Here is a 21,069-nt window from a genome sequence, read left to right as displayed (position 1 = left end):
ATTAATTATGATTTTTTATTACCCGTCCAACAAAGCCAATTAAAAACATTGTTTTTTAATGTTTACGGTTTTTTTGTCTTTGCCTAAGTGGGTGCATGCACTGCGTTTAAACTGAGCAGTTTTGGAATAGCTGAAAATGCCAAACTGGCGTTTTTACTTAATTCTATTTCAGTACCACCATGAATTAGTAAAAACAGCCGGTTTGTAAGCGGTTAAGCCTTTTCAGCTATTTGAAAACTGCTGCACAATCGCAGTGCGTGCTAAGCCTAAAATATGCTCTTTACTGCAAACACAGAGTATGAAAGTAAAATTCATTTCACAATGGTCAGTTTACTATAATTCAATGACATTACATTATTATTGACAGCAGAACCACCTTCCGTTAACATTATATAGAAAACGGTTCATGTGTGTTTACGGTAATTAAAAAAATTACATTATTGTTTTGTAAACACCGTGTCGTGTTTGAAATGTGGAGGCAGCATTATATTTTCTTAAAGTGGTACTAAATTTTTTACGTCCTGGCAAGTTATGTTGATTCTTGCAACACTTATTTTTAGGTTAAATGTCAAAAACATAACAAAACGTCGGAATACTACTGCAATATTTTCAAAATATTGTAATCAATTGTAATTGACTAGATTAATTTTGTAATATTTGTTATATAAAGCCATCAAAATGTAAGTACTTATATTTTTATGTATTTTTTTTCCTAAAGACATTATTCGAGTGAGTGAGTGGTTAATAATATTTAACATTTTTTGACAGGTCTTCGAGGCATTCTTCTGTTTCTACCAGAAACGTTAAAGAACGCCTAGACAATTATCACTATGAGAAAGATAAACCAAGATATCGTAGAGAAAGGTCCCGAGAGAAAAAAAAAGATTTACGCGGTGACAAACCACAAAGTTCAAAAGATCGAAGAAGAAAGTCACCTTCCTCAGAATCTGACGATGATCGGAAGTCAAAAGACGATAGAAAAGAGAGCAGAGATCGTTCAGAATATAGTTCTAGCAAGAAATCAAAGGATAAATCAAAAGATCGTGAAAAACAGAAGAAGAGTAAACATAAACGTAGGAAGTCTTCATCTTCTTCTTCTGATGACTCTAGCAGCAGCGAACGGGAATTAAAGTTGTTGCAGCGGCTAGAGGAAGAAAGGTTGCGACTAGTGGCAGAAAAAAAGAAACAAAAAGATTCCATGAAGGCTAATGAAACTCCGGAGGAGAAAAGGTAAGTTGAATTGTGAATACTGCACAAAAGTCCCTACTATGAATGGGTATGTTGTGAAGCTGAAGAGGGAAGGGAACACGGGGAAGAGGAAGGTTGTTATATTAAAGCGCACTTGAGTGAAACGACTGCGCTTCTTCATATAGTTGAGGTCACAGTGGGATGCTGAAGTTATTCAGTCAGTCGTCAGCATTGGGAGTCACTTGGTTCAGGCCAAAGACGTGCAAAGGTAAACTGATGAAGGGGACACTCTTACAATGTGTTTTGTTGTTTGAATATGTCCATATTCACACAGTTCAGAATCCTTTTAGGCCACATTTATGTATTGTATACGCCCAACGGCTGTGACTGGAGAGAGAATCCTGGCATTTTAATTGTTGGACTCACACTTAGTGCTTGTTTTTCATATTAGAAGTCTTTCACCACCACTTTTCAGGGGAGTATCATGATAGAGGAAGAGTTTCGCCTTCAGTCCAAAGGGGTTTCCTGGATGTGAGGCAGCTGGCCGGGAGGTTTGCAAGGTCATCTTGAAATGGAATGTTGCTATTCACGGCCTTTTTGTATTCCCTGAAGGTTGCAGTCTGTCGTCTTACAGCGGGCTGTGCAATGTTGGAGAGGTCAGGGAGCCATTGTAGAGGGGTGGAGGGAAGTGTTCCACTCACCATGCGCATAACAGTGTTTAGTTGCAACTGCACTTCTAGCTCACAGTGGAGTGCAACATTCAGCTATCGAGTAGACCAAGGCAAAAGATTGCAGCTAAGAAGCTATTAGTAGGGTGTTGGCATCGCAACCCCAGCTAATTTCCTTATGATATTTATGCAAGTCTTGATCTTGCTAACATTTTCAGCGTAAAGCCGCGGAATTATGCTCATTAATTAATTATAACATGCAGCTCCCCCTTTCCTTGCTAGCTCATCTGCCTGCTATAGCTTTATGTTCTTCATCCAAATCAGGATTTAAATAATTGTTACAGGTCACGCAATCATAGTGGATTCTAACAAAAAATTCTTATAATAATAATAATAATAAAATAAAATATCTGGAGTCGGTGAATTATTTTCCCATTTGATCTCTGGTGATTTGACATGTTGTTTTTGTATTATTTTGTATTTATTATGCTTATATAATGCACTTGCATAATGTGGATTGACTAGATGATAATTTGTGGAGAAGTGTGTGGAATGGTTAAGTTTTTCCTGTTTAGATTTAACCCGGACACAAAGTCGGAAAATAGTAAAAAAAGTAAATAAAAATATCTTTATTCCAGGATGTGGGGAGGTGAGTGCAATCCCACACATCCCATAGAGAATAATTATAGTTGTGGGTATATTTTGTATACGCTTTCGGCAGAGATATCATTGTGAAGCTTTATTGAAAAACACCCTTTTCACTCGCTTAAGCCTGCCTATTGTTATTAGCGAAAAAAGGACAACAATAAATTGCTATACGCTGATTGAATTTGAATACTGAAAAGTTTACAGTGTGTTCCTTTTATGTCGAAAAGTTTGCACGTCCTTTCCTTAAGTCAAGCCCGTTATTCGATCAATTCCCACATTAAAAAGGGTGGTCAAGTCTATTATGTGAGGAGGCGGCTTAATTCATAATATATGTTCAAGGGCGCGCCGTCTTCAAGAGAAGCGTGAGAAGGAGAGGCGGCGGCGCGAGCGCATGGGGTGGGACGGCGAGTACCAGCACTACACGAATCAGGACAACCCGTTTGGAGATGCGGCGCTGACGCAGACCTTCGTCTGGTCCAAGAAGCTCACCAAGGACGGCATGGAGGGCGCCACGCACGATGAGATCGAGACCAGGAACCGGCAGAAGCAGCTGGACAGCAAGATTGAACTGGAGAAGGTGAAATATTAACCATTACATTAGGTTTTCAATGGTTCCATGACAAAACAGAATTCAGTTGCTTTTTATTTGAAAGTCACATTACTAACAGTACTCAGTTCAATCAGGTTGAAACAAGTCAAGAGCGCAATGAAAATGTTAAACGTTGTTATCACTTCAGCAGACTGACCAGGACTGACGTAAAAATTCAATCAGCAGATTCTGAACCAGTCTTGACTTGTATTGACTTTACTGAATTGAACAATATGTGTACAGTTTGAAAACACATACTTATATTTTTCTTTACTGGTGCGACTCAATTGGACCGACTGGTACAAAATAAACCCGAGGCAACCCATAAAATCTTTCAAATTCTCTGCCAAACTAATTACACAATTGTCTGTATTGCAGGTGAAGAAGAGGCGCGTGGAGCGGGAGGCGGAGCGAGAGGCCCGCGAGGAAGAGGCCATGTCGCTGCAGCGCGGTCGCGAAGCGGCCGAGTGGCGACACTGGCGCGCCTTGGAGGACGCCTTCCACCTCAAGCAGGCTCGCCTCCGGACGCATATCCGCATACAAGACGGGAGAGGTTAGATCACTTTGCTTCCTTTTATTGAATCATCAGATCGTCGGTCACAAAATGTTGATTATATTATCGACTTCAGGCCAATTTGGAACCACTAATACGGTCTCACAGAAATCGTTGTATTTACCCTGTCATGGCGAGACATATGATCTAAACAGTGTTAGAAAGAAAAAATATTACGCTTTATATTCAAATCTAGAAATTAACCACAGAAGAATTAAAATGTGCACTTTTATTAAACCAAAGGTTCCAACGGCAATTTGAAAACTTTATTTAGATCAAAAGATAAAAAAGTCAGGTGACTATAACATTTGTGTAATAAAATGCACGTGTTTTTATATCAGTAATTTTAGTTACAAAAAACGTAGAGCGAGACATTTTTATTTGTTTTTATGTTTGCATTCTAAATTTGTTATTTCAAAAAATATATATTTATTTCTAATAATAAAATTTTAAAGCGTATTTTATCACCTTTCAAAAGCAGTTTTTAGATTTCGGATACGTTCAGAAATATTTATTTGGATTTTATTGCAAAGCGGAAATACTCAGACCTTCTGACAAACGATAATTTCAGAAATATTCCATTTATTTTGATTTTAATGCAAATCGGAAATACTCAGACCTTTTGACAGAATATACCTGAGGAGTTTATCACTTCGTCATTAAAATGTTTTAGTGATTTTTCAGTAACAATTATTGGTACATATTCCTTTCCTTTATATAACATTGTTATTAACATCATCTGAGCAGCAGAGATGATTTATTTGTAAAACTATTTTCTTAAATATACACTTCATCAAGTGTATCATCACTAATAAACGTGGTGTAAATTTTATACATTTGATAAACAACCGTGTGTGTAAAAACCTTACTAATAGAAATGTAAAATTATAGAAACTGTCATTTAACAGTCATAAAATAGATCAGGGAATGATATACACATTCTTTATCTTTATTTTATACAGTCAAAGAGGGTTGTTTATCTGTTGTACAGGGTTTTCCAATAAGAGGTGTTATTTTGATATTGAATCGTAAAAGATCAATGGTTTCGTTGCTTGTGTGGCACGTAGCACCGTCTTGTTGAAAGTAAACGTTGTCCAGATCAATACCATCCAATTCCGGCCATAAAAAATCATTAATCATCTCTCGATAGCGCAATCCATTCACCGTTACTGTTGCTCCAGCCTCATTTTCGAAAAAGTAAGGTCCAATGACTCCGCCGGACCATAAACCGCACCAAACAGTCACACGTTGAGGAAAGAGAGGCTTTTCAACAATAACTCTTGGGTTTTCCGAGCCCCAGATGCGACAATTTTGCTTGTTGACGAAGCCACCGAGGTGGAAATGGGCCTCATCACTCAAGATGATTTGCATTTGATTCACTCAAGTGAATTTTAATGATTTCAATGCATTGTTGAAGCGTGTATCGTTCGATTTTTATTAATGGCGTAGTTTCTACTTGTCAAATGTCAAAAAATGACAGCTTCAAAAGTAACATCTACCGAAATAGCGGGCTATTCAAAATAACACCTCTTATTGGAAAATCCTGTATAAACTTGAAATATTTCTTCGAATTTCGGAATATTTCCAAGGTATTTAAATGTGCTAGGTTTATACTTCTTCATTTTGAAGATGTCGAAAAAACAAATATCAATTTAGAAACTAGATAAAATTATCTTTTAATGTTTTGTATTGAAAATATTTTAATATATTAAAATTTTCCTATTTTTTACTTAATTTTTTGTTTGTAGTCAAGGTTTTGTTTTGTTTGCAGCCAAGGCTATCGACCTGCTGGCGTGGTACGTGAGTGCGGAGGGGGAGGTGGATGCCGTGGAGATGCACGAGCCCTACACTTACCTCAACGGACTGCAGATCGCCGACTTGGAGGACTTGCTCGAAGATATTAAGGTATGCAAGACTCTGATGTTTTATTTATAAAGGAAAGCTACTTTTTATAAAAATGACTAGACCCCCAATGTCCAGGCATACATTGGCATATTAAGGTAACACATAATAATCTAAACAAATAAAAATTGGATGGTCTGATGAGCCATCAAGTATAACGGTTATCAAAATTTTATCACATTCTGACAGGCCAAGAATTGACAGCTAACGGGGACCGTTATTTGAAGTGGCGAAAGTCAAAATATTCAAAATGGTGTTGATAGCTGATTCAATGACAATGTCAAATGACAAGTGACAAATGTGACAAACAGTTAGACCCAAGTGCCTATTGTTTCAAGTCTCATTAGAGTTCTGATGAGCAATTATTACAGCAGAACTCGATTAATTCGAACCCCTAAAATTCTAAATTTTCGCCAAAAAAATATCCTTAAAAAAATTGGAAATTTATTTTTGTTCGCGCACGAAATTTGGTTTGTGTAATTCAAAAAAGTTTGATTTTTGCCAAAATATTCCAAAAATTTAGTTAAAAATATTTTTTTTTGCGGTTATACATCGTTCTAATAGTTATTATTTTGAAAATCAGAACCGATTTACACTGGAATGTCGTATTTTTACGAATTTATTTCGAATATATGAGTTATAAGGCTGCAACTAAAATTGGCGGGGAAATCCCAATTTACGTGGAAATCATTTTTTTAAGAATTTAAAGGGCCGGCCTCGACGGTAATCGTCCGCGAAAATTTGATTTATGCGGAAATGTGTGGTATTTTTACGAATTTACTTTCAATAACTGATCTTAAAGGGCCGACCGCGACTGTGACCGGCTGCGAAAATTAGAATTACACTGGAATAATCAGTATTATTACAAATTTACTCCAAAAATACTTTCTGACATTGAAGGGGCGGCTGAGAAACTCGATTTTCGGCGTCTTTTTTGTTTTTGTTTTATATATAAAATTTAAATTACGTGGGAATTCTAATTCAAATTTGATTTTTGATGTCCCGTAGATTTCGAATTAACGAGATTCTATTCTACTTTCATTAGCACATTAGTTATCCCGTACGTAAATCCACGCAATTATATTAATCTAATTAGGAAAAATGTATATATGTATTGTAATTTTTTTCAAATGTGAATGGCTTTTTATTTGAATTTGGAAGATACATTTTTAAAATAGGTACTAATTTCGGTTGTATGTGCTTCCTGGTTCAAAATGTGCTTATGTGCTTCTGAAATTCTGGTTCAATGAATTTTAATTTGCTTCGAATTTAAGCGACATTTTCAAAAATGGAACCCATTGTGTGAAGAATTCAAACATGCAATAAAGTACTTCCTTATAATATAATATTTTTTATTTGTCAATTGTAAAATTATTTTAATTGTCATTTTCAAAATTGGAACTGCTTTATACAAAACTGTGCCTTACAAATTATCCAATTATTATTATCAAGTATTAATCAATGTGTGCATTTAGTTAGTAGATGACATTTCATCAGTAATTACGATTAAAAATTGTGTTTTTTAAATAAATGTTTTTTTTTTCTCTATATTTTCACTGACAATCGGCACTAAATCATTACCTTATGGGCCACCGCTGATGAATAACACGTCTAATTCCTTGTTCAGGTTTACAAAGAGCTGGAGAATGATGCAAACCTGTCCTACTGGTCCGACATAACCACCATCGTGCAGGACGAACTTGAAAAACTACGCACCGCCGAAGGGGGCGCAGAAGGAGTACGAAGGGACGGCATTCATCACGCGGTCGCACAAGATGTTACGCAGGTAATGTTCTAACTAATATTTTGACTTATTAATCAATCATCCTAACTTGTATAGAAACGGGTTTTATTTTTGGGGTAATTGAGGAGAAAGCATTGGTCACAGGAGGTTCCAACTACAGTGAAATCTCGATTGATCGTTCCTCGAATGATCGTTTTCCCACATTTATCATTTATTTATTCCAGTCCCGAATTTACATCATGCAAAACTTGCAAAAATATATTGCATTGATCGTTCCTCTATGCTTCGTTTGCCGCATTCATCGTTTAAATCACGCAGTTTTTTGCACATATTTTACTCGACCAATTGTTTTTAAAATATGAAGTATTTTTTTTAATCATATTTCATAGCTAAATGCTTGGTTTCGATAAATGGTACCATGAACAGTGAGCGGAACATTAGAAAGAAAGAGAAAGACTTCTGCTGCTCCGGTGGCCGCTCCTGGCATTAGTCTAGTTGTCGTTTGTCGTCAAAAATTCGAACAGGGCTGTAGTGCGCGCTTGCAATATTTTCATTTATTTAGGGTTCGAGTGTTTCAAAAAAGTACATACTCTGCTGAAAAAAGTACATACTCTTCAATATATGTATAGCAATAAAGTTACAAACAAAGTAGAGTACGTGTTTGAAATTTAAGATTAAACTTTACAAATTTCAAAATTAAAAATTATACCTCACATGTTTGGAATATAAAATAGTTTTAGGAAACACATTCTGTTACATGTGAAATAAATATAGTTTTTTAGAATATTAAACTTTTAAGCATGTATGTAGTGTTTTTTTTTTAATTTTTCACATCCTTGTTTTTCCGCATTCATAGTTTTTTATACAGGTCCCTTCAAAACCGATAGATAGAGGTTTCACTGTATTATTTCAATTTATTTATTATTTTTAATTTATAGACCTCCATTAAATTTTTTTTAAAGTAAAATAAATGAAATTTTATTATATGTAGTCTTTGAAAAAGATAACATGAACAACTCTCAATGAAAATATGCAACAGACAGATACAGAAAATAAAAAAGGTAACCTCTATCTTACCGGGTTTGGCTCATTATTTATTTATGAAGAACAGTGATTCCAGTAAAATTTCACAACATTTACAATTAATAACATATATACATTAATCAATTACACACATTAATTACATCAGTTGCGATGCAGTCTCGTGTTAACAAAAACACTTGAATTTATTGAGGTTTGACTGAAAAATGTCTATCTCTCAAGAAAGTTGGTTTAAAAGCGTAGTCATTCTCCCCAAAGGCATGAGAATTGGTAGGCTGGTCCTGCCTCTTGGAAAAACAAAAAGGCTGTGCTGCCTGGCTCTGGTGAAGTTATCGGGGACATAAAACATAATACGTTTCAGAACATCAGAATTGCAAATGTGTCCACTGAGGAGCGTATGTGCTACCAACAACATTGCAATTTTTCTCCTAATGTCTAGACTCTGGACCATCTAGTCGTAGCATTCCAGCGAGAAAGTCAGAGGGATAGAATAGAGCAGTGTTCCGCAAACTTTTTATGTTCACGGTACACCTAACTAATCAAGAAATTTTAACGGTACACCAAAGAAAAAAAAAACAAGGTAAATTTTGGATAGGATTGGCTAGGCTTATTACGAATAACGGTGAACTTTGAGGTTAAACTACGAAAGCTGCATGTCATCATAATTTAAAAAAAAAAAATCCCAGGTTTTGAATGGTTTGTTTGGCAAAGCAGGGTTTGTGTAATTATGATTGATATTTATCACAATATAACAGTGACAGAATGACCGCGAACTGTCACCGAATCGGTTCGAGAAGTGAATTTTAATTTTACGCAATTGATAATTAAAATGCATCTTTTTCCGCCGCCACCAAGCCAAAAAGTTTCCTTTTATAGTAATTAAGGCATATCTAAAGTTTTTTTTCTAAAAATTATTCGTAATAAGCGTGGCCACTCCGAACCAAAATTTACCAAAAACAATATTTTATTAATATTTATTATTAAAATCAATATAACATGAAAAGATGTTTAATGCAAAATTTGAGCCTGTTTAACTGAACACAGACGATCAAAATTTGGAACAATCGTTGATAACGCTGCTCGCATCTCTTCGTCGATCGTCCTCAGGCGTTCTCTTTTTTTTGACTTTATCGTTGTGAGAGTTGAAAACCCCAATTCGCATAAATAGGTCGTGGCAAATGGTAATAGAATTGCAATAGCTCGCTTTGACAGCAGTGGATAATCATTTTTGACGTGGAGCCAAAAATGTGCTAACTCTGTTTCAGAAAATTTTCATTTTAGTGTCCGATCAGTTTTAAGCTCCATGAATTCTTCCTGCTCGTTTATTGGTAAATGTCCAAGGGAAATGCTTTTCGAAAATGGATTTCTTACCCAGTCCATAGGTTGCAAGTCACCCTTAGGAAAATATGAGTTCATTTTTTCTGCTAACAGCTCCAAGTGTTTCACTATCAAAGCCTGCACATTTTTTTCTGAATCGGCAGCCATGACATTTGGAAACATTTTGTTACTACCATTGGTAGCGTGGCTGATCCATAGCACCAACTTAGCGCGAAAGCTTTCAATCTTGTCAAAAGACGTTAAAATTTTACAATTTCTTCCTTTAATTTTTTTGTTCAGCTCATTTAATTGAGCGAATATGTCCGCCAGATATGCAAGTTTTGCTACCCATTCTTCTTTTTTAAATTTTATGTTGAAATATTTGAAAATCTTTTTTAATGTAATGTTGTCACGCGCATGCACCCCGACAGCTCGTGCGCAATCACGTGATAATGTAGCAATAGCACCCCACTTATGTAGTGTAGCACACGTGATAATGTAGCGTAGCGGCGTAGCACACGGCAACTTTGCAGCGATCGAGTCCCACCCACGCCACCTCCAGCCGCCGCGCCGGACAGAAAAGTAAAGACCGATTTACAGAGCACTTTGTGAGAAGTGACGCGGGACTCGCGGCACACTTACAAATGGCCACGGCACACTAGTGTGCCGCGGAGCACACTTTGCGGAACACTGGAATAGAGGGTAGTATTTACCCAAAACAATTAAAAGTGTTAGATGTAAGTTGCTAGCTATAAGCCTTAGTAATAAGTAAGTAAGACACTACATACTGTCATTAACAGCTTAATTGACAGTCTTGCCATCATTGCCACTAAAATTCCATGTGCGGACTAGGAATACAAGACAAAATATAACATTCTTCTGCAATACATACACAATTAACTATCAGACACACTCACTGACCAATAGGATGCATGATCCGGGCAACAAGTATGGGGGCACTACTGATATATTTATTGACTTCATTTATAGAATCAAGCGTAATCAATATGTACCAGCACTTTGTTGAATCCTACAAATAAGAGTAGCGTTGGTTATGTAGTTTTGAAAATGGCATTATACATAGTCAAATCAACATTTGTATTATTATTGGAAAGGACAAGGTAGGTTGCAAACAAAAATTTGAAATTTGCCAAGTAGAAGCAATGTCTTTAGAATGACTGTGACATAAAAACTCACGAATTCAATGGAATAATAATTTTTTTATCAGAAATCTTAAGGTAGCCACAGCCTTTCATCCTTTATAATTTATGGTGATTTTTTTACGATGCATGGTGATATCACACGCCTAGAGCTCCTCGACACACTAGTATTCTTTATTCCTTTCTGTAATATACCGCTGTGGGTATTCAAACGGTATCTTTCCAGAAATACCGTTAATATTTATCACTTTGACTGGGCCCTTATCTCCAGTCTAAGGTGCTCATGGAAGATGGGAATTCTCCAATTAAACACGTTGGTTCTTACAGAACAGTGGAACTTTATTGTAGATACAAACAATACGTCTAGCTCGAGGAGCGGGCAGTTTAGATCTAATTAGCGCGACGCCCCGGGACAGCTCCGTACTGAAGGCACCTAGCCGCCTTCGGCTATCTCCGGAGGTTCCGAAGTCTCGCAATTAACTTATTTCAAACACGTCTATCAGCACAACACTACACTTTCTATAATTTATAAATAAAGTAATATTACAAAAAACTTTTCTGTTTGTATTTTTTGATCTATTAATATGTACTTTTATTTTGCAGGTGTTCAAAGGCAAAACCGGCATCCAGCTGGAGGCTCTTCAAAAACAGATTGAAGACAAGATCCGGGGTCGACACGATGGAGTGGACATCGGCTACTGGGAGTCTTTGCTCTCACAACTCAAAGGTACTAATATCATTATAAACACACTTCACTGTCTTTAAAATAACCATGTAGGGTGAACGGACGAAACCAAACAGTGACAAATTGGAACATTTGATATGACTAACCTCACCAAACCTGAACTACTGCACAAGTGTAATTTTTTGAGCGGTAAAATGCAAGTTAAAAGAATGGAAATAATTCTGAACAGAGGTATGAGAACTATATTGTGCTGTAGCAGAAATACTAGGATAAAAACAATGCAACGCCAACTTAGTATTCTAAGTGTGTGGCAACGTTTGGTCTATAATACCCTAGTATTTACATACAAGTTAAATAATAAAATGTTACCAGATTTTATGTTAAAAAGTGTTAGGCATAGACATATGAATATTAGTAGACCTGCCCTAAGTGATTAAAAGCGTATTATTCCCCACTCCCCATACCGGTTCCATTGGAGCCGGCTGGGCTCGCGTATGGCTTCCCGTGAATCTTGAGAATGTGACGTCATCATTCTTGTTCGAACTAGCGTCGAGCTATGGTCGAGGCATTTTACGAAATAACACGGCAAAATGGTTGCTTGTGATATGAAAACTTGTAAAAATAGATGTGAAAAAGAGAATAAACCCAATTGTCCTATTACATTCCATAAGTAAGCATTATTTTACTTTATTTTAAGCTTATTCACACCGTATTATATGGATCAGTTTTAGAAACATATACTATCACCTCACAATGTTGCGATTCTCAAGTGTGCTCATGGTTGTTTACTGGGGTAAGTAAATTATGAAACATTTGTAAAAGTGTCTTAACTAAATACTCTGAAACTAACTACGACTCTGAAAATGGACGTAATTTACTTTGCCGAATTTGGACTTCGCAAATTAGTTCATAACGTGACGAGTAATTTGCGCTCCCATGTAAAAATGTCTATTCATTCAAAAGCAGATTTTACTTTTAAGAACTAAATGGTGATATTATAATGCGAGATGCTTATATCCTGTCAGATTGATTTATTGACGAATCACAGTCAGCTTTACCCCCTTCGTTCTTCAACAGTTGATTTTACCCCTCACCTTTAATTTCTAGTCTATATATTCTTATGTCTGTGGTTAGTATTAATGGTACAGTCCATGGCTATCCTACGAGAAGCTGCAACCATTTTAGGCTTCCTAAGACAAATTTATCGGCAATATTTATTATAAAGGTTTCAAAATGTTCAATAAATCCCTTTAAATGTTAAGGAAGCCAAAAGTCTTGCAGTTTTTCGTGGGTTATGTCTCAACGTTGTGAAGTACAAATAAGTATTGGAATATTTTTATGGTAGTTTTAGAATAGGTGTACACTAGATATAAAATGTTAAATTATACAACTAAATAAAATATACTTAAAAAAAAACTAGTTTTTAAAGTGATGAAATGAATTCATTTTCAACAGTGTTTTTTCATGGAACTTTAGGTAGATAAGGAAGAGTACATTTTTTTTTTTTTTTTTTTAAAGAAAGACAAACATTCCCAGGTTACGAATAACCTAACAATGTTTGAAAATCTCCTACTACCACCACAGAACGCCGAAAATGTTGCTTGTGTTGTGATGGAGGACTTAGCCAGCCGAGGAATCGAACACGCGACGCTCGGGTGAGACCCAAGCGCTATGCCCACTGACCAACCACTGACCGGTCATTTTGTTGTTTTGATTAATACGTCAATTAACCTAGCAACAGTTCGTTAAGCGTTCATAATTGTAAAATCACTGTTTATTATTTCCAGCGCACATGGCTCGAGCCCGCCTCCGTGATCGCCACCAGCAGAACCTGCGTCGCAAGCTGCAGCTGCTGAAGCAGGAGCAGGGTGTGGTGGCGGAGGGTGGGCCACCGGCTGCCACAGGGGCCCCCGAGGGCCTGGAGGGCGGGGTGGAGGCGGCCGACAGCAAGGAGGGGCTGCTGGACGCGGAGCCCACGGGCGCTGAGGAGCCGCAGCCCGGCACCAGTAAAGATGCAGAGAAGGAGGAGGGGGATACTGATGAAGAGTGAGTCTATATTTTTCTATATTCAGTTTTTACACAGGGAGACTGTTATCAATGTATTATTAGGTGATAACAATGTGCAACGATTATTATTAAAATAATAAGCTACCCAACAGCATGGCATTTAAAGTTGTCAAATATAATGTGCAATGAGAACTCCTTTTTTTCTTTTATATGTTTAATCATATTATTATTAAATTTTCAAAAAACTATGTTACAGCTGTGTAATTAATATTATGTGTGACAGCTGTTTCGCCCTCTGACAGAATTATCAAACTGTCACGCTAATAATAAAAACACAGCAGAATCTGTTTATAAATAAACTGTTTTTTTGTAAATTAATAATATTATTGTACCTATATACAGGGTGTCCGGAAACTCGTAGTACAAGCGGAAAACTGGTGAATCTACATCACATTTGGAGTCGATTTTGTAGTATATATTTTTTTGATTTGAGCTTTCGTTATCGAGTAAATCGAGTTTGAAGTTGATTTTTTTTTTTTTTTTTTTTTTTTTAATCAAATTCTTATAAATTATTACTGAAGATCAAAGTACCCAACTAATTAAAACTATTTGAAAGTAAAACAAATGAAGAAACTCGGATTTGAAGCATTATTTTGAAATCACCCTTCATTTAACCCGGTGTAATCATAAAATATTTCTGCTCTGCAGGGTTAAAACATCTGTTGTTCAACCCTAAACACCAGAAAAAACTTTAACCCTAAAATAGCCGAAAAATATATTTTTTTGGTTTTTTTTTTTTTTTTGTGAAAATGCTCAAATCAAAAAACTTTATGTTTTTTTGGGTTTCCCATGTGGTGTAGATTCTCCAGTTTCCCGCTTGTACTACGAGTTTCCGGACACCGTGTATAAAAGAAAAACAAAAAATTAAAATGGAGTTCTACAAATTAAACTTGATAACAATAAATAAGAACTCCATTGTTGCAAGAAGAAGAAGGCGTAAATGTATAAAAGTTGGGTTTTTGTTAGAATGAAAGAGGTATTGGAAATACAAGATTTATATTGGAACAAAATAAAACATCCTAGTTCTATTATCTGTCTAGTAAAAGGACTCGTTTAAAATAGATTGATGATATTTATTTATTTGTAAAGCGCGTCTCCTGCAACCAAATGTTTTCAAAACATCGGACAAAACAAAAAAATTGGGTCGGGGTCACAACGTTTTTTGTTTTCCATCGGCCATGGAAAACAAAACATATTGTGGCCCTGGCCCAATGTTTCATATTTGCACGAACATATGGTTCAATGTTTGTGGTAATATTGTCGCTGAAGATGCGGCTTCATAAACAAACAGCTTTTACATAGAATACGAAGATAAATATGTATACATATTAAATTAATTAAAGTCAAGCCAAAAAAGTTTCTCATGCTAAAGTTGCTTAGAGATGGAGTTTTGTATGTGATGTGTCTTAAAACTATGTCATTTTAGGAAAGGGGAAAGGAAGAGGAATATAGGAATGGGATAGGAGCTCCCGATATATTCCATACTCACATATTAATTTACGATTGTATGCGTTACTACTATTCGATATTTCTGAAAGTTATTACTAAAAATGTGTATATTGTGAAATTTTGTATTATACAGGGTTTTCCAATAAGAGGTGTTATTTTGATATTCAATAGTAAAAGATCAATGGTTTCGTTGCTTGTGTGGCACGTAGCGCCGTCTTGTTGAATGTAAACGTTGTCCAGATCAATACCATCCAATTCCGGCCATAAAAAATCATTAATCATCTCTCGATAGCGCAATCCATTCACCGTAACTGTTGCTCCAGCCTCATTTTCGAAAAAGTAAGGTCCAATGACTCCACCGGACCATAAACCGCACCAAACAGTCACACGTTGAAGATAGAGAGGCTTTTCAACAATAACTCTTGGGTTTTCCGAGCCCTAGATGCGACAATTTTGCTTGTTGACGAAGCCACCGAGGTGGAAATGGGCCTCATCACTCAAGATAATTGCATTTGATTCACTCAAGTGAATTTTAATAATTTCAATGCGTTGTTGAAGTGTGTATCGTTCCATTTTTATTAATGGCGTAGTTTCTACTTGTCAAATGTCAAAAAATAACAGCTTCAAAAGTAACATCTACCGAAATAGCGGGCTATTCAAAATAACACCTCTTATTGGAAAACCCTATATTTCACACATACAGGGAATCGGGGAATTTTTCTAATGTAGGCAAATGAAATAAATTGGTTTGTGATGGTGTGATACCGTTTGAATTCAAAGCAAAGTTGAAGATGAACGGTGTGGTATGCAGGAACATAAACTCGGCGAAAACTTTCTACGTGGGTTTCACCGTAATTGTGTTTAATTCAATAATAGCATTCTTCACATCCTGTTCTTGTTATAGATGGAATCCCGAGGAGACGGACCTGACATCGGAGTACCTGAAGCAGTATTCCAGCGGGCGCTACACCCCCCCGCTGCTCCCGCCGACCACCCTGGAGCCCGGCACACTCCTCACGGAGCCCGAGCACGATGAGCAGAAGATCGCCTTCCTCAGGGCAAAGGTGCTGAAGACAGAGCAGAAGGTAGGCTAACCTCACCAAACATCTTAAGCCTCTTAGCTTCAGAATGACCATCTACCAGCACACTGTGCTAAGCGCTAATCTATCGGACCAAACTTTGATGTAACATAATAACTTAGGAAACATTCTGATACACGGAAATTCTATTAGAGGAACCTTTTTTCATCTGACAAATTAACATTAACTCTTTGCACGCGGCCGTATCAACTGTTGTTACGGCAAAAAGTCCATACTCACACGCGGCTGTATCAACTGTTGATACGGAAACTTTGAATGCCGATATTCCAGCAGTCTTTTGACATAAATTTATTTCCCGCTCGCTTGAACATTCGTAGAACTATCACGATGCTGACATCTACAAGAATTTCTCGAAAATAAAATTGTATTTCATTAAAAAACATCGATAATCAAGTGAGCCTCTTTGCGCCTTCGAGTGCTATGGTTTACAATTTTGTCAACGGATGGCGTTAGTTCAATTTTGTTATTATATTAAGTGACATAAAATTTAAGTGTTCAGTTTTCATAACTAAAAATGATAAGTGCTCATGGTGTCCCACTTGTGTCTATCAACGCAGTGGCCTAAGTACACACACGCCGAGTGAATGGCGGGACCACATTCAAAAGATACGGTACGTCTTTGTATGAAATTTATGTTTTTGTTTTTATAAACATCTAAGAGTGTTGACACACGAGGATTTGTTATCATATTGTGGAGAATAATCTGTTCTGTCTATATAGTCCAATAAATCATGCCAGAATGCTATAATTTGACATTTAATTGCGTGCATAGGTATTTGAAAATATGTACCGCGTACGGGTATAGATAAAACGGAGCAAATTAACGCATTCAAAAGGTTAATGAAACTGAAAAATGATTTAGTCCATATACCAAAGAAACTTAGACCTGCCCATAAGGGTGTGGTGAAAAAACAGAAGAGCAGAGAGGTGATCACTATTTAGTCTTTGAAATAAAATCTTTTTACTTACTTTTAACACATTTCTTGAGGGTATTTTTTGCGCTGGCATAAATAAAGGTATTGCGTGAATTTTTTTAATTTGTTTTCAATCGCTATATCTTCGAAAATAATTCAAATGGTTTAATAAAAATATCTACGTAGTAATTCAGCATACCCAAGCTATAAAAGTACGCAACGAAAATTGAATATTATTTAAAATACAACTCAATTAACCTCGTAATATGTTTATTACGGTCCGCCTATCGGTATTTGCCCATACCTGCTTTCTTTAAATACGCCCGACATCTCTCACTCCCTTGTACATAGGAGTTAAGTAGGGCGGAACAGAGATAGAGATTCGAATCGGGTTTCACGGTCATAAAAACCCTCATTCCAGGAATTGAATTATTACAATAACAAATAATATACTATCCCTTTGTTGAAATACCGATGTAAACGAAAGGCACAAAGATAAATATAAAAAGAAGACTTGCATTACGATTCGATAATTATGTACATATAGTTGGGACCTTTACGAAGAGATTGGTATATAATATTCATATAAAAACATTGAATAATTCCGTCTTTTCTGCCATTGAAATGAGGCCGGCGCAAAAGGTAGAACTACCCTTCCCGATGTTTAGCATCAATCGACCGAACGGGTAGAACTAACTACCTTTCCCAGTCGAAGTGTGTTAATAAGGATCTCAAGTTCTTTCAAAAAATATATTTATTGACCTTCTATCTTAAAACCACTAAAGTGAAATTTAAAGTGGCTTCATATATGTTTGTGTTCAGGGCGGAGGAGCAGAGGAGGTGGTAGTGCCGGGGCTGGCGGCGCTGGAGCGGGAGGCGCGGCGAGACATGGGCGGGGACGAGGCCAAGTTCAGCGTGGAGGCCAACCTGCCCGACCAGCTCTACCTCTGGTCCGACAAGTACCGGCCCAGGAAACCCAGATATTTCAACAGGTCAGATACCAGTCCCAATTAATCCCCTAATTGTTCAAATTCTGCACAAACAACCTATCCTAATAAATTAACACTAAAGAAGTACATATTTCATAAGCAGGGTGATGGAATTTAAGAAGGATTTTAACCACCGATTCTTGAGCATATCACCCGTTGCGACTGGGTAGTAGGGGACCCTAGCGGGTCACGTGATACGCACACCGTCTCGTTCAACGGTAACAGACGAGACAGTGTGTATCCGTTGTGATGCAAATTTTTGAAATGATTGAATAATATATTTTTTGTTTTTAATTGACAAAAATATCATTGGATGGAAAAAAAAATCTACGAGCCCAAGTTAAAATTCTTCGGGTACGTGCTGTTTACACCCTGTATAGAATTAAAATAATTATATGGTAAACAAAATATGATATTATAGGTAGGTACTTTTTCGCTTGTTGGAATTCTTCACACATCAGTTCCGATTTGGAAAATGACACTTAAATTCAAACCAAATCCATGTTTATTGAACCAGAGTTACAATCACAGACGCACAACAGAAATTAGTATTTTTGATGATACCGATGGAGTGCAATAAATAAATGGATGCAATTGAATGTTTTCATAATGTTACATATACATACGCGAGCCAAAATGCCGAACTGAACCTCAACTTATGGGAAATTAACGAAGCAACCGCAAATGGAGCGAAACACCGCTTGCAGTTGCTTCGTTCCTTTCCCGTAATTCGTGGCTCGGCTCTCGTTTCGGGTCGCAAATGTATACGTACCAGGGATTTATTGAGCATTGGTAATTTGGTACTCTTACCAACTGCAGAATCAAGTGGGTCTGCTTTGCATGTACTTATTATTTGTGACATGTATCTGTATTACAGGGTGCACACGGGCTTTGAGTGGAACAAGTACAACCAGACCCATTACGACATGGACAATCCGCCTCCCAAGATCGTGCAGGGATACAAGTTCAACATATTCTATCCCGATCTCATCGACAAGAATTCTACACCGCAGTTCTCACTGGTAATTAAACTATTTGAAAACCTGATAGACGCCTGTAATTTTGATGCAGAAAATCCCTGATCAGCTTCGGGAACCAACCAACTCGACAAGTTTGTTGTACAGAAGGGGAAAAAATGTACAGAACGCAACACTATTAATGCTAGAATTATTATTATTAGCCACATATCCAATAAAAACCCTGGTGAACTTCATTAAAGGGACCGGATTACTGTTAAAGGATTGAGGTAAAATGGTTGATAGCACAATGGGCCTATGGCCTAAGTGCTCACGGGAACTATATGTTAATCATCTCCGCTCTTGCTAGAATTGCCTATGACAGATTTTGGTCATTTGAATCACAAAATATTCTAATAAAATTCTTGTGGCCTGTCAAATTATGCCAATAGATTGTTTTTCTCGATTAACCCTTGAGACGTTGTTGATTTGCACGGATCGAACCTTTAAAAAGCTTCCATTTTTTCAAAGACAATAACAAGCACTATTTCTGACATAAAAGAAATAATTAATTTTTAGATGAGAGGAAAAGAGATATATGCATTTTAATAATGTGCGGTCGTTCTGGGACAAATATGGTCTTAGGAGAGTATAATGCGCGCACGGCATTTGGGACTGTTTGGGTCTTAGAAGGTCCCAAGGGTTAATTCACATATTCGACATAGGGGGTATTTCATTATCCTCTTGATAACTGTCAAAAGCACTATTCAAGTGATAATGTATATTTTAGATGTATTTTTTTATAAAGTTCGAGTTTGTTATTCTGTACTTGAACCTATAACAGTGGCTATATATCCAATAAGTTAGCCGAGTTTTCTACTAATTGCGAGTATTTTTTAATTATTATAATGGATAGTTATTCTGACAGCTTATCGAGAATAAGTAGTGGATGAGTGACATCTCTTGATGTAAATTAAAAGTTTTGTATTAAATTTATACATAGTTTCCATATATTGACATAAGTTAGAATCTATTGTGTCAAATGTGTACATTATTTTTTTTCCATTTTTTGTAGAAACCTTGTCCAGAAAACCCCGACTTTGGAGTTCTCCGGTTCCACGCTGGTCCTCCTTACGAGGATATTGCCTTCAAGATCGTCAACAGAGAATGGGAGTACTCCTACAAGAGGGGCTTCCGTTGCCAGTTCCAGAACAACATCTTCCAGCTCTGGTTCCACTTCAAGAGATACCGCTACAGGAGGTGATCGAGATCGCCAGAACAAACTTCTTCACTTCTGTTGTTTACGCTGTTCTGTTTTTTTTTTTATATCTACTGCGAAACTCTTTCAGATTTTCCAAGGGATACAAATAAATCATTCATAGTATTTCTTGCATTAGCAGACTACAAAGTGTGTATTTTTTAGTGCTGACTGAATTTGAAAAGGTTTTTTTTTACATAATGTAATGTTTTTCCACACAAGAAGTTTATTTTTCAGGTATATTGGAAAACCTTACAAAATTTTTTCACTGTACTGTTAGCAATAATAAAACGCTAAGTAAATGGTTGTGATCAGAGATGTGCAAAATGGGTACCCAAAACCATTTGAAATGCAAAATGGAAATGGGTAAAAACTTTTCCATTTGAAAATGCAAAATGGTTTTTAGAAAAGCATTTCAAATGCAAAATGGTTTCTCAGGTCAAACAATTAAAATTATTATGGAATTTTTAAACAATTTTGTTATTTAATAATGGACATCAATGTAGAACAAACATATTACATGATGGTAAATCCAAAAACACCACGACTACAGATTATGAAACCAAAAAAAAAATTGCGCGGGACTAATGTTGCCAACGTAAAAACATAGAAACTGCTATCTAACATTTAATATTACAGCGTCATGGCCCCATGTTCAGTATTTGAATCAGTATTTTTTGTAATGGTATCACTCAATTGTAGGAACCAGGGAGCAACTTGACAAATGTAAATTATCTCTCATAGCGAGGTTGAGGACCGACTGATATTTAGGGCTTATGAACAAAAAAATAAATGGAGATAGTAGGAAGAATGTTGCAAAAAAGCATTTAAAATGGAAAAT

General features: G+C 36.5%; 1 protein-coding gene across 1 annotated transcript; it reads left to right on the top strand.

Annotated features, from left to right (window-relative positions):
* Positions 1 to 559: 559 nt before the first annotated feature.
* cactin (cactin, spliceosome C complex subunit) lies at positions 560 to 20,367 on the top strand. Its single transcript, XM_089638999.1, has 12 exons — positions 560 to 680; positions 769 to 1,230; positions 2,844 to 3,081; positions 3,472 to 3,646; positions 5,418 to 5,551; positions 7,176 to 7,334; positions 11,414 to 11,537; positions 13,283 to 13,541; positions 15,916 to 16,096; positions 17,848 to 18,017; positions 18,892 to 19,036; positions 20,046 to 20,367. Coding segments are annotated over exons 1-12 (2,238 nt in total). The 5' UTR covers positions 560 to 678; the 3' UTR covers positions 20,235 to 20,367.
* Positions 20,368 to 21,069: the final 702 nt, after the last annotated feature.

This window comes from Hesperophylax consimilis, chromosome 13, assembly GCF_061612785.1.
Source record: "Hesperophylax consimilis isolate HC1 chromosome 13, BYU_Hcon_1.0, whole genome shotgun sequence".
Taxonomy (NCBI): Eukaryota; Metazoa; Arthropoda; class Insecta; order Trichoptera; family Limnephilidae; genus Hesperophylax; species Hesperophylax consimilis.
Note: the sequence above shows the minus strand (reverse complement) of the source record. Positions and strands in the feature narration are given on the sequence as shown.

Coding starts and splice junctions, on each gene's coding strand:
- cactin (XM_089638999.1), top strand. Junction 5,552..7,175: donor ACTTGCTCGAAGATATTAAG/GTATGCAAGACT, acceptor TTCCTTGTTCAG/GTTTACAAAGAGCTGGAGAA. Junction 13,542..15,915: donor GAGGGGGATACTGATGAAGA/GTGAGTCTATAT, acceptor TTCTTGTTATAG/ATGGAATCCCGAGGAGACGG.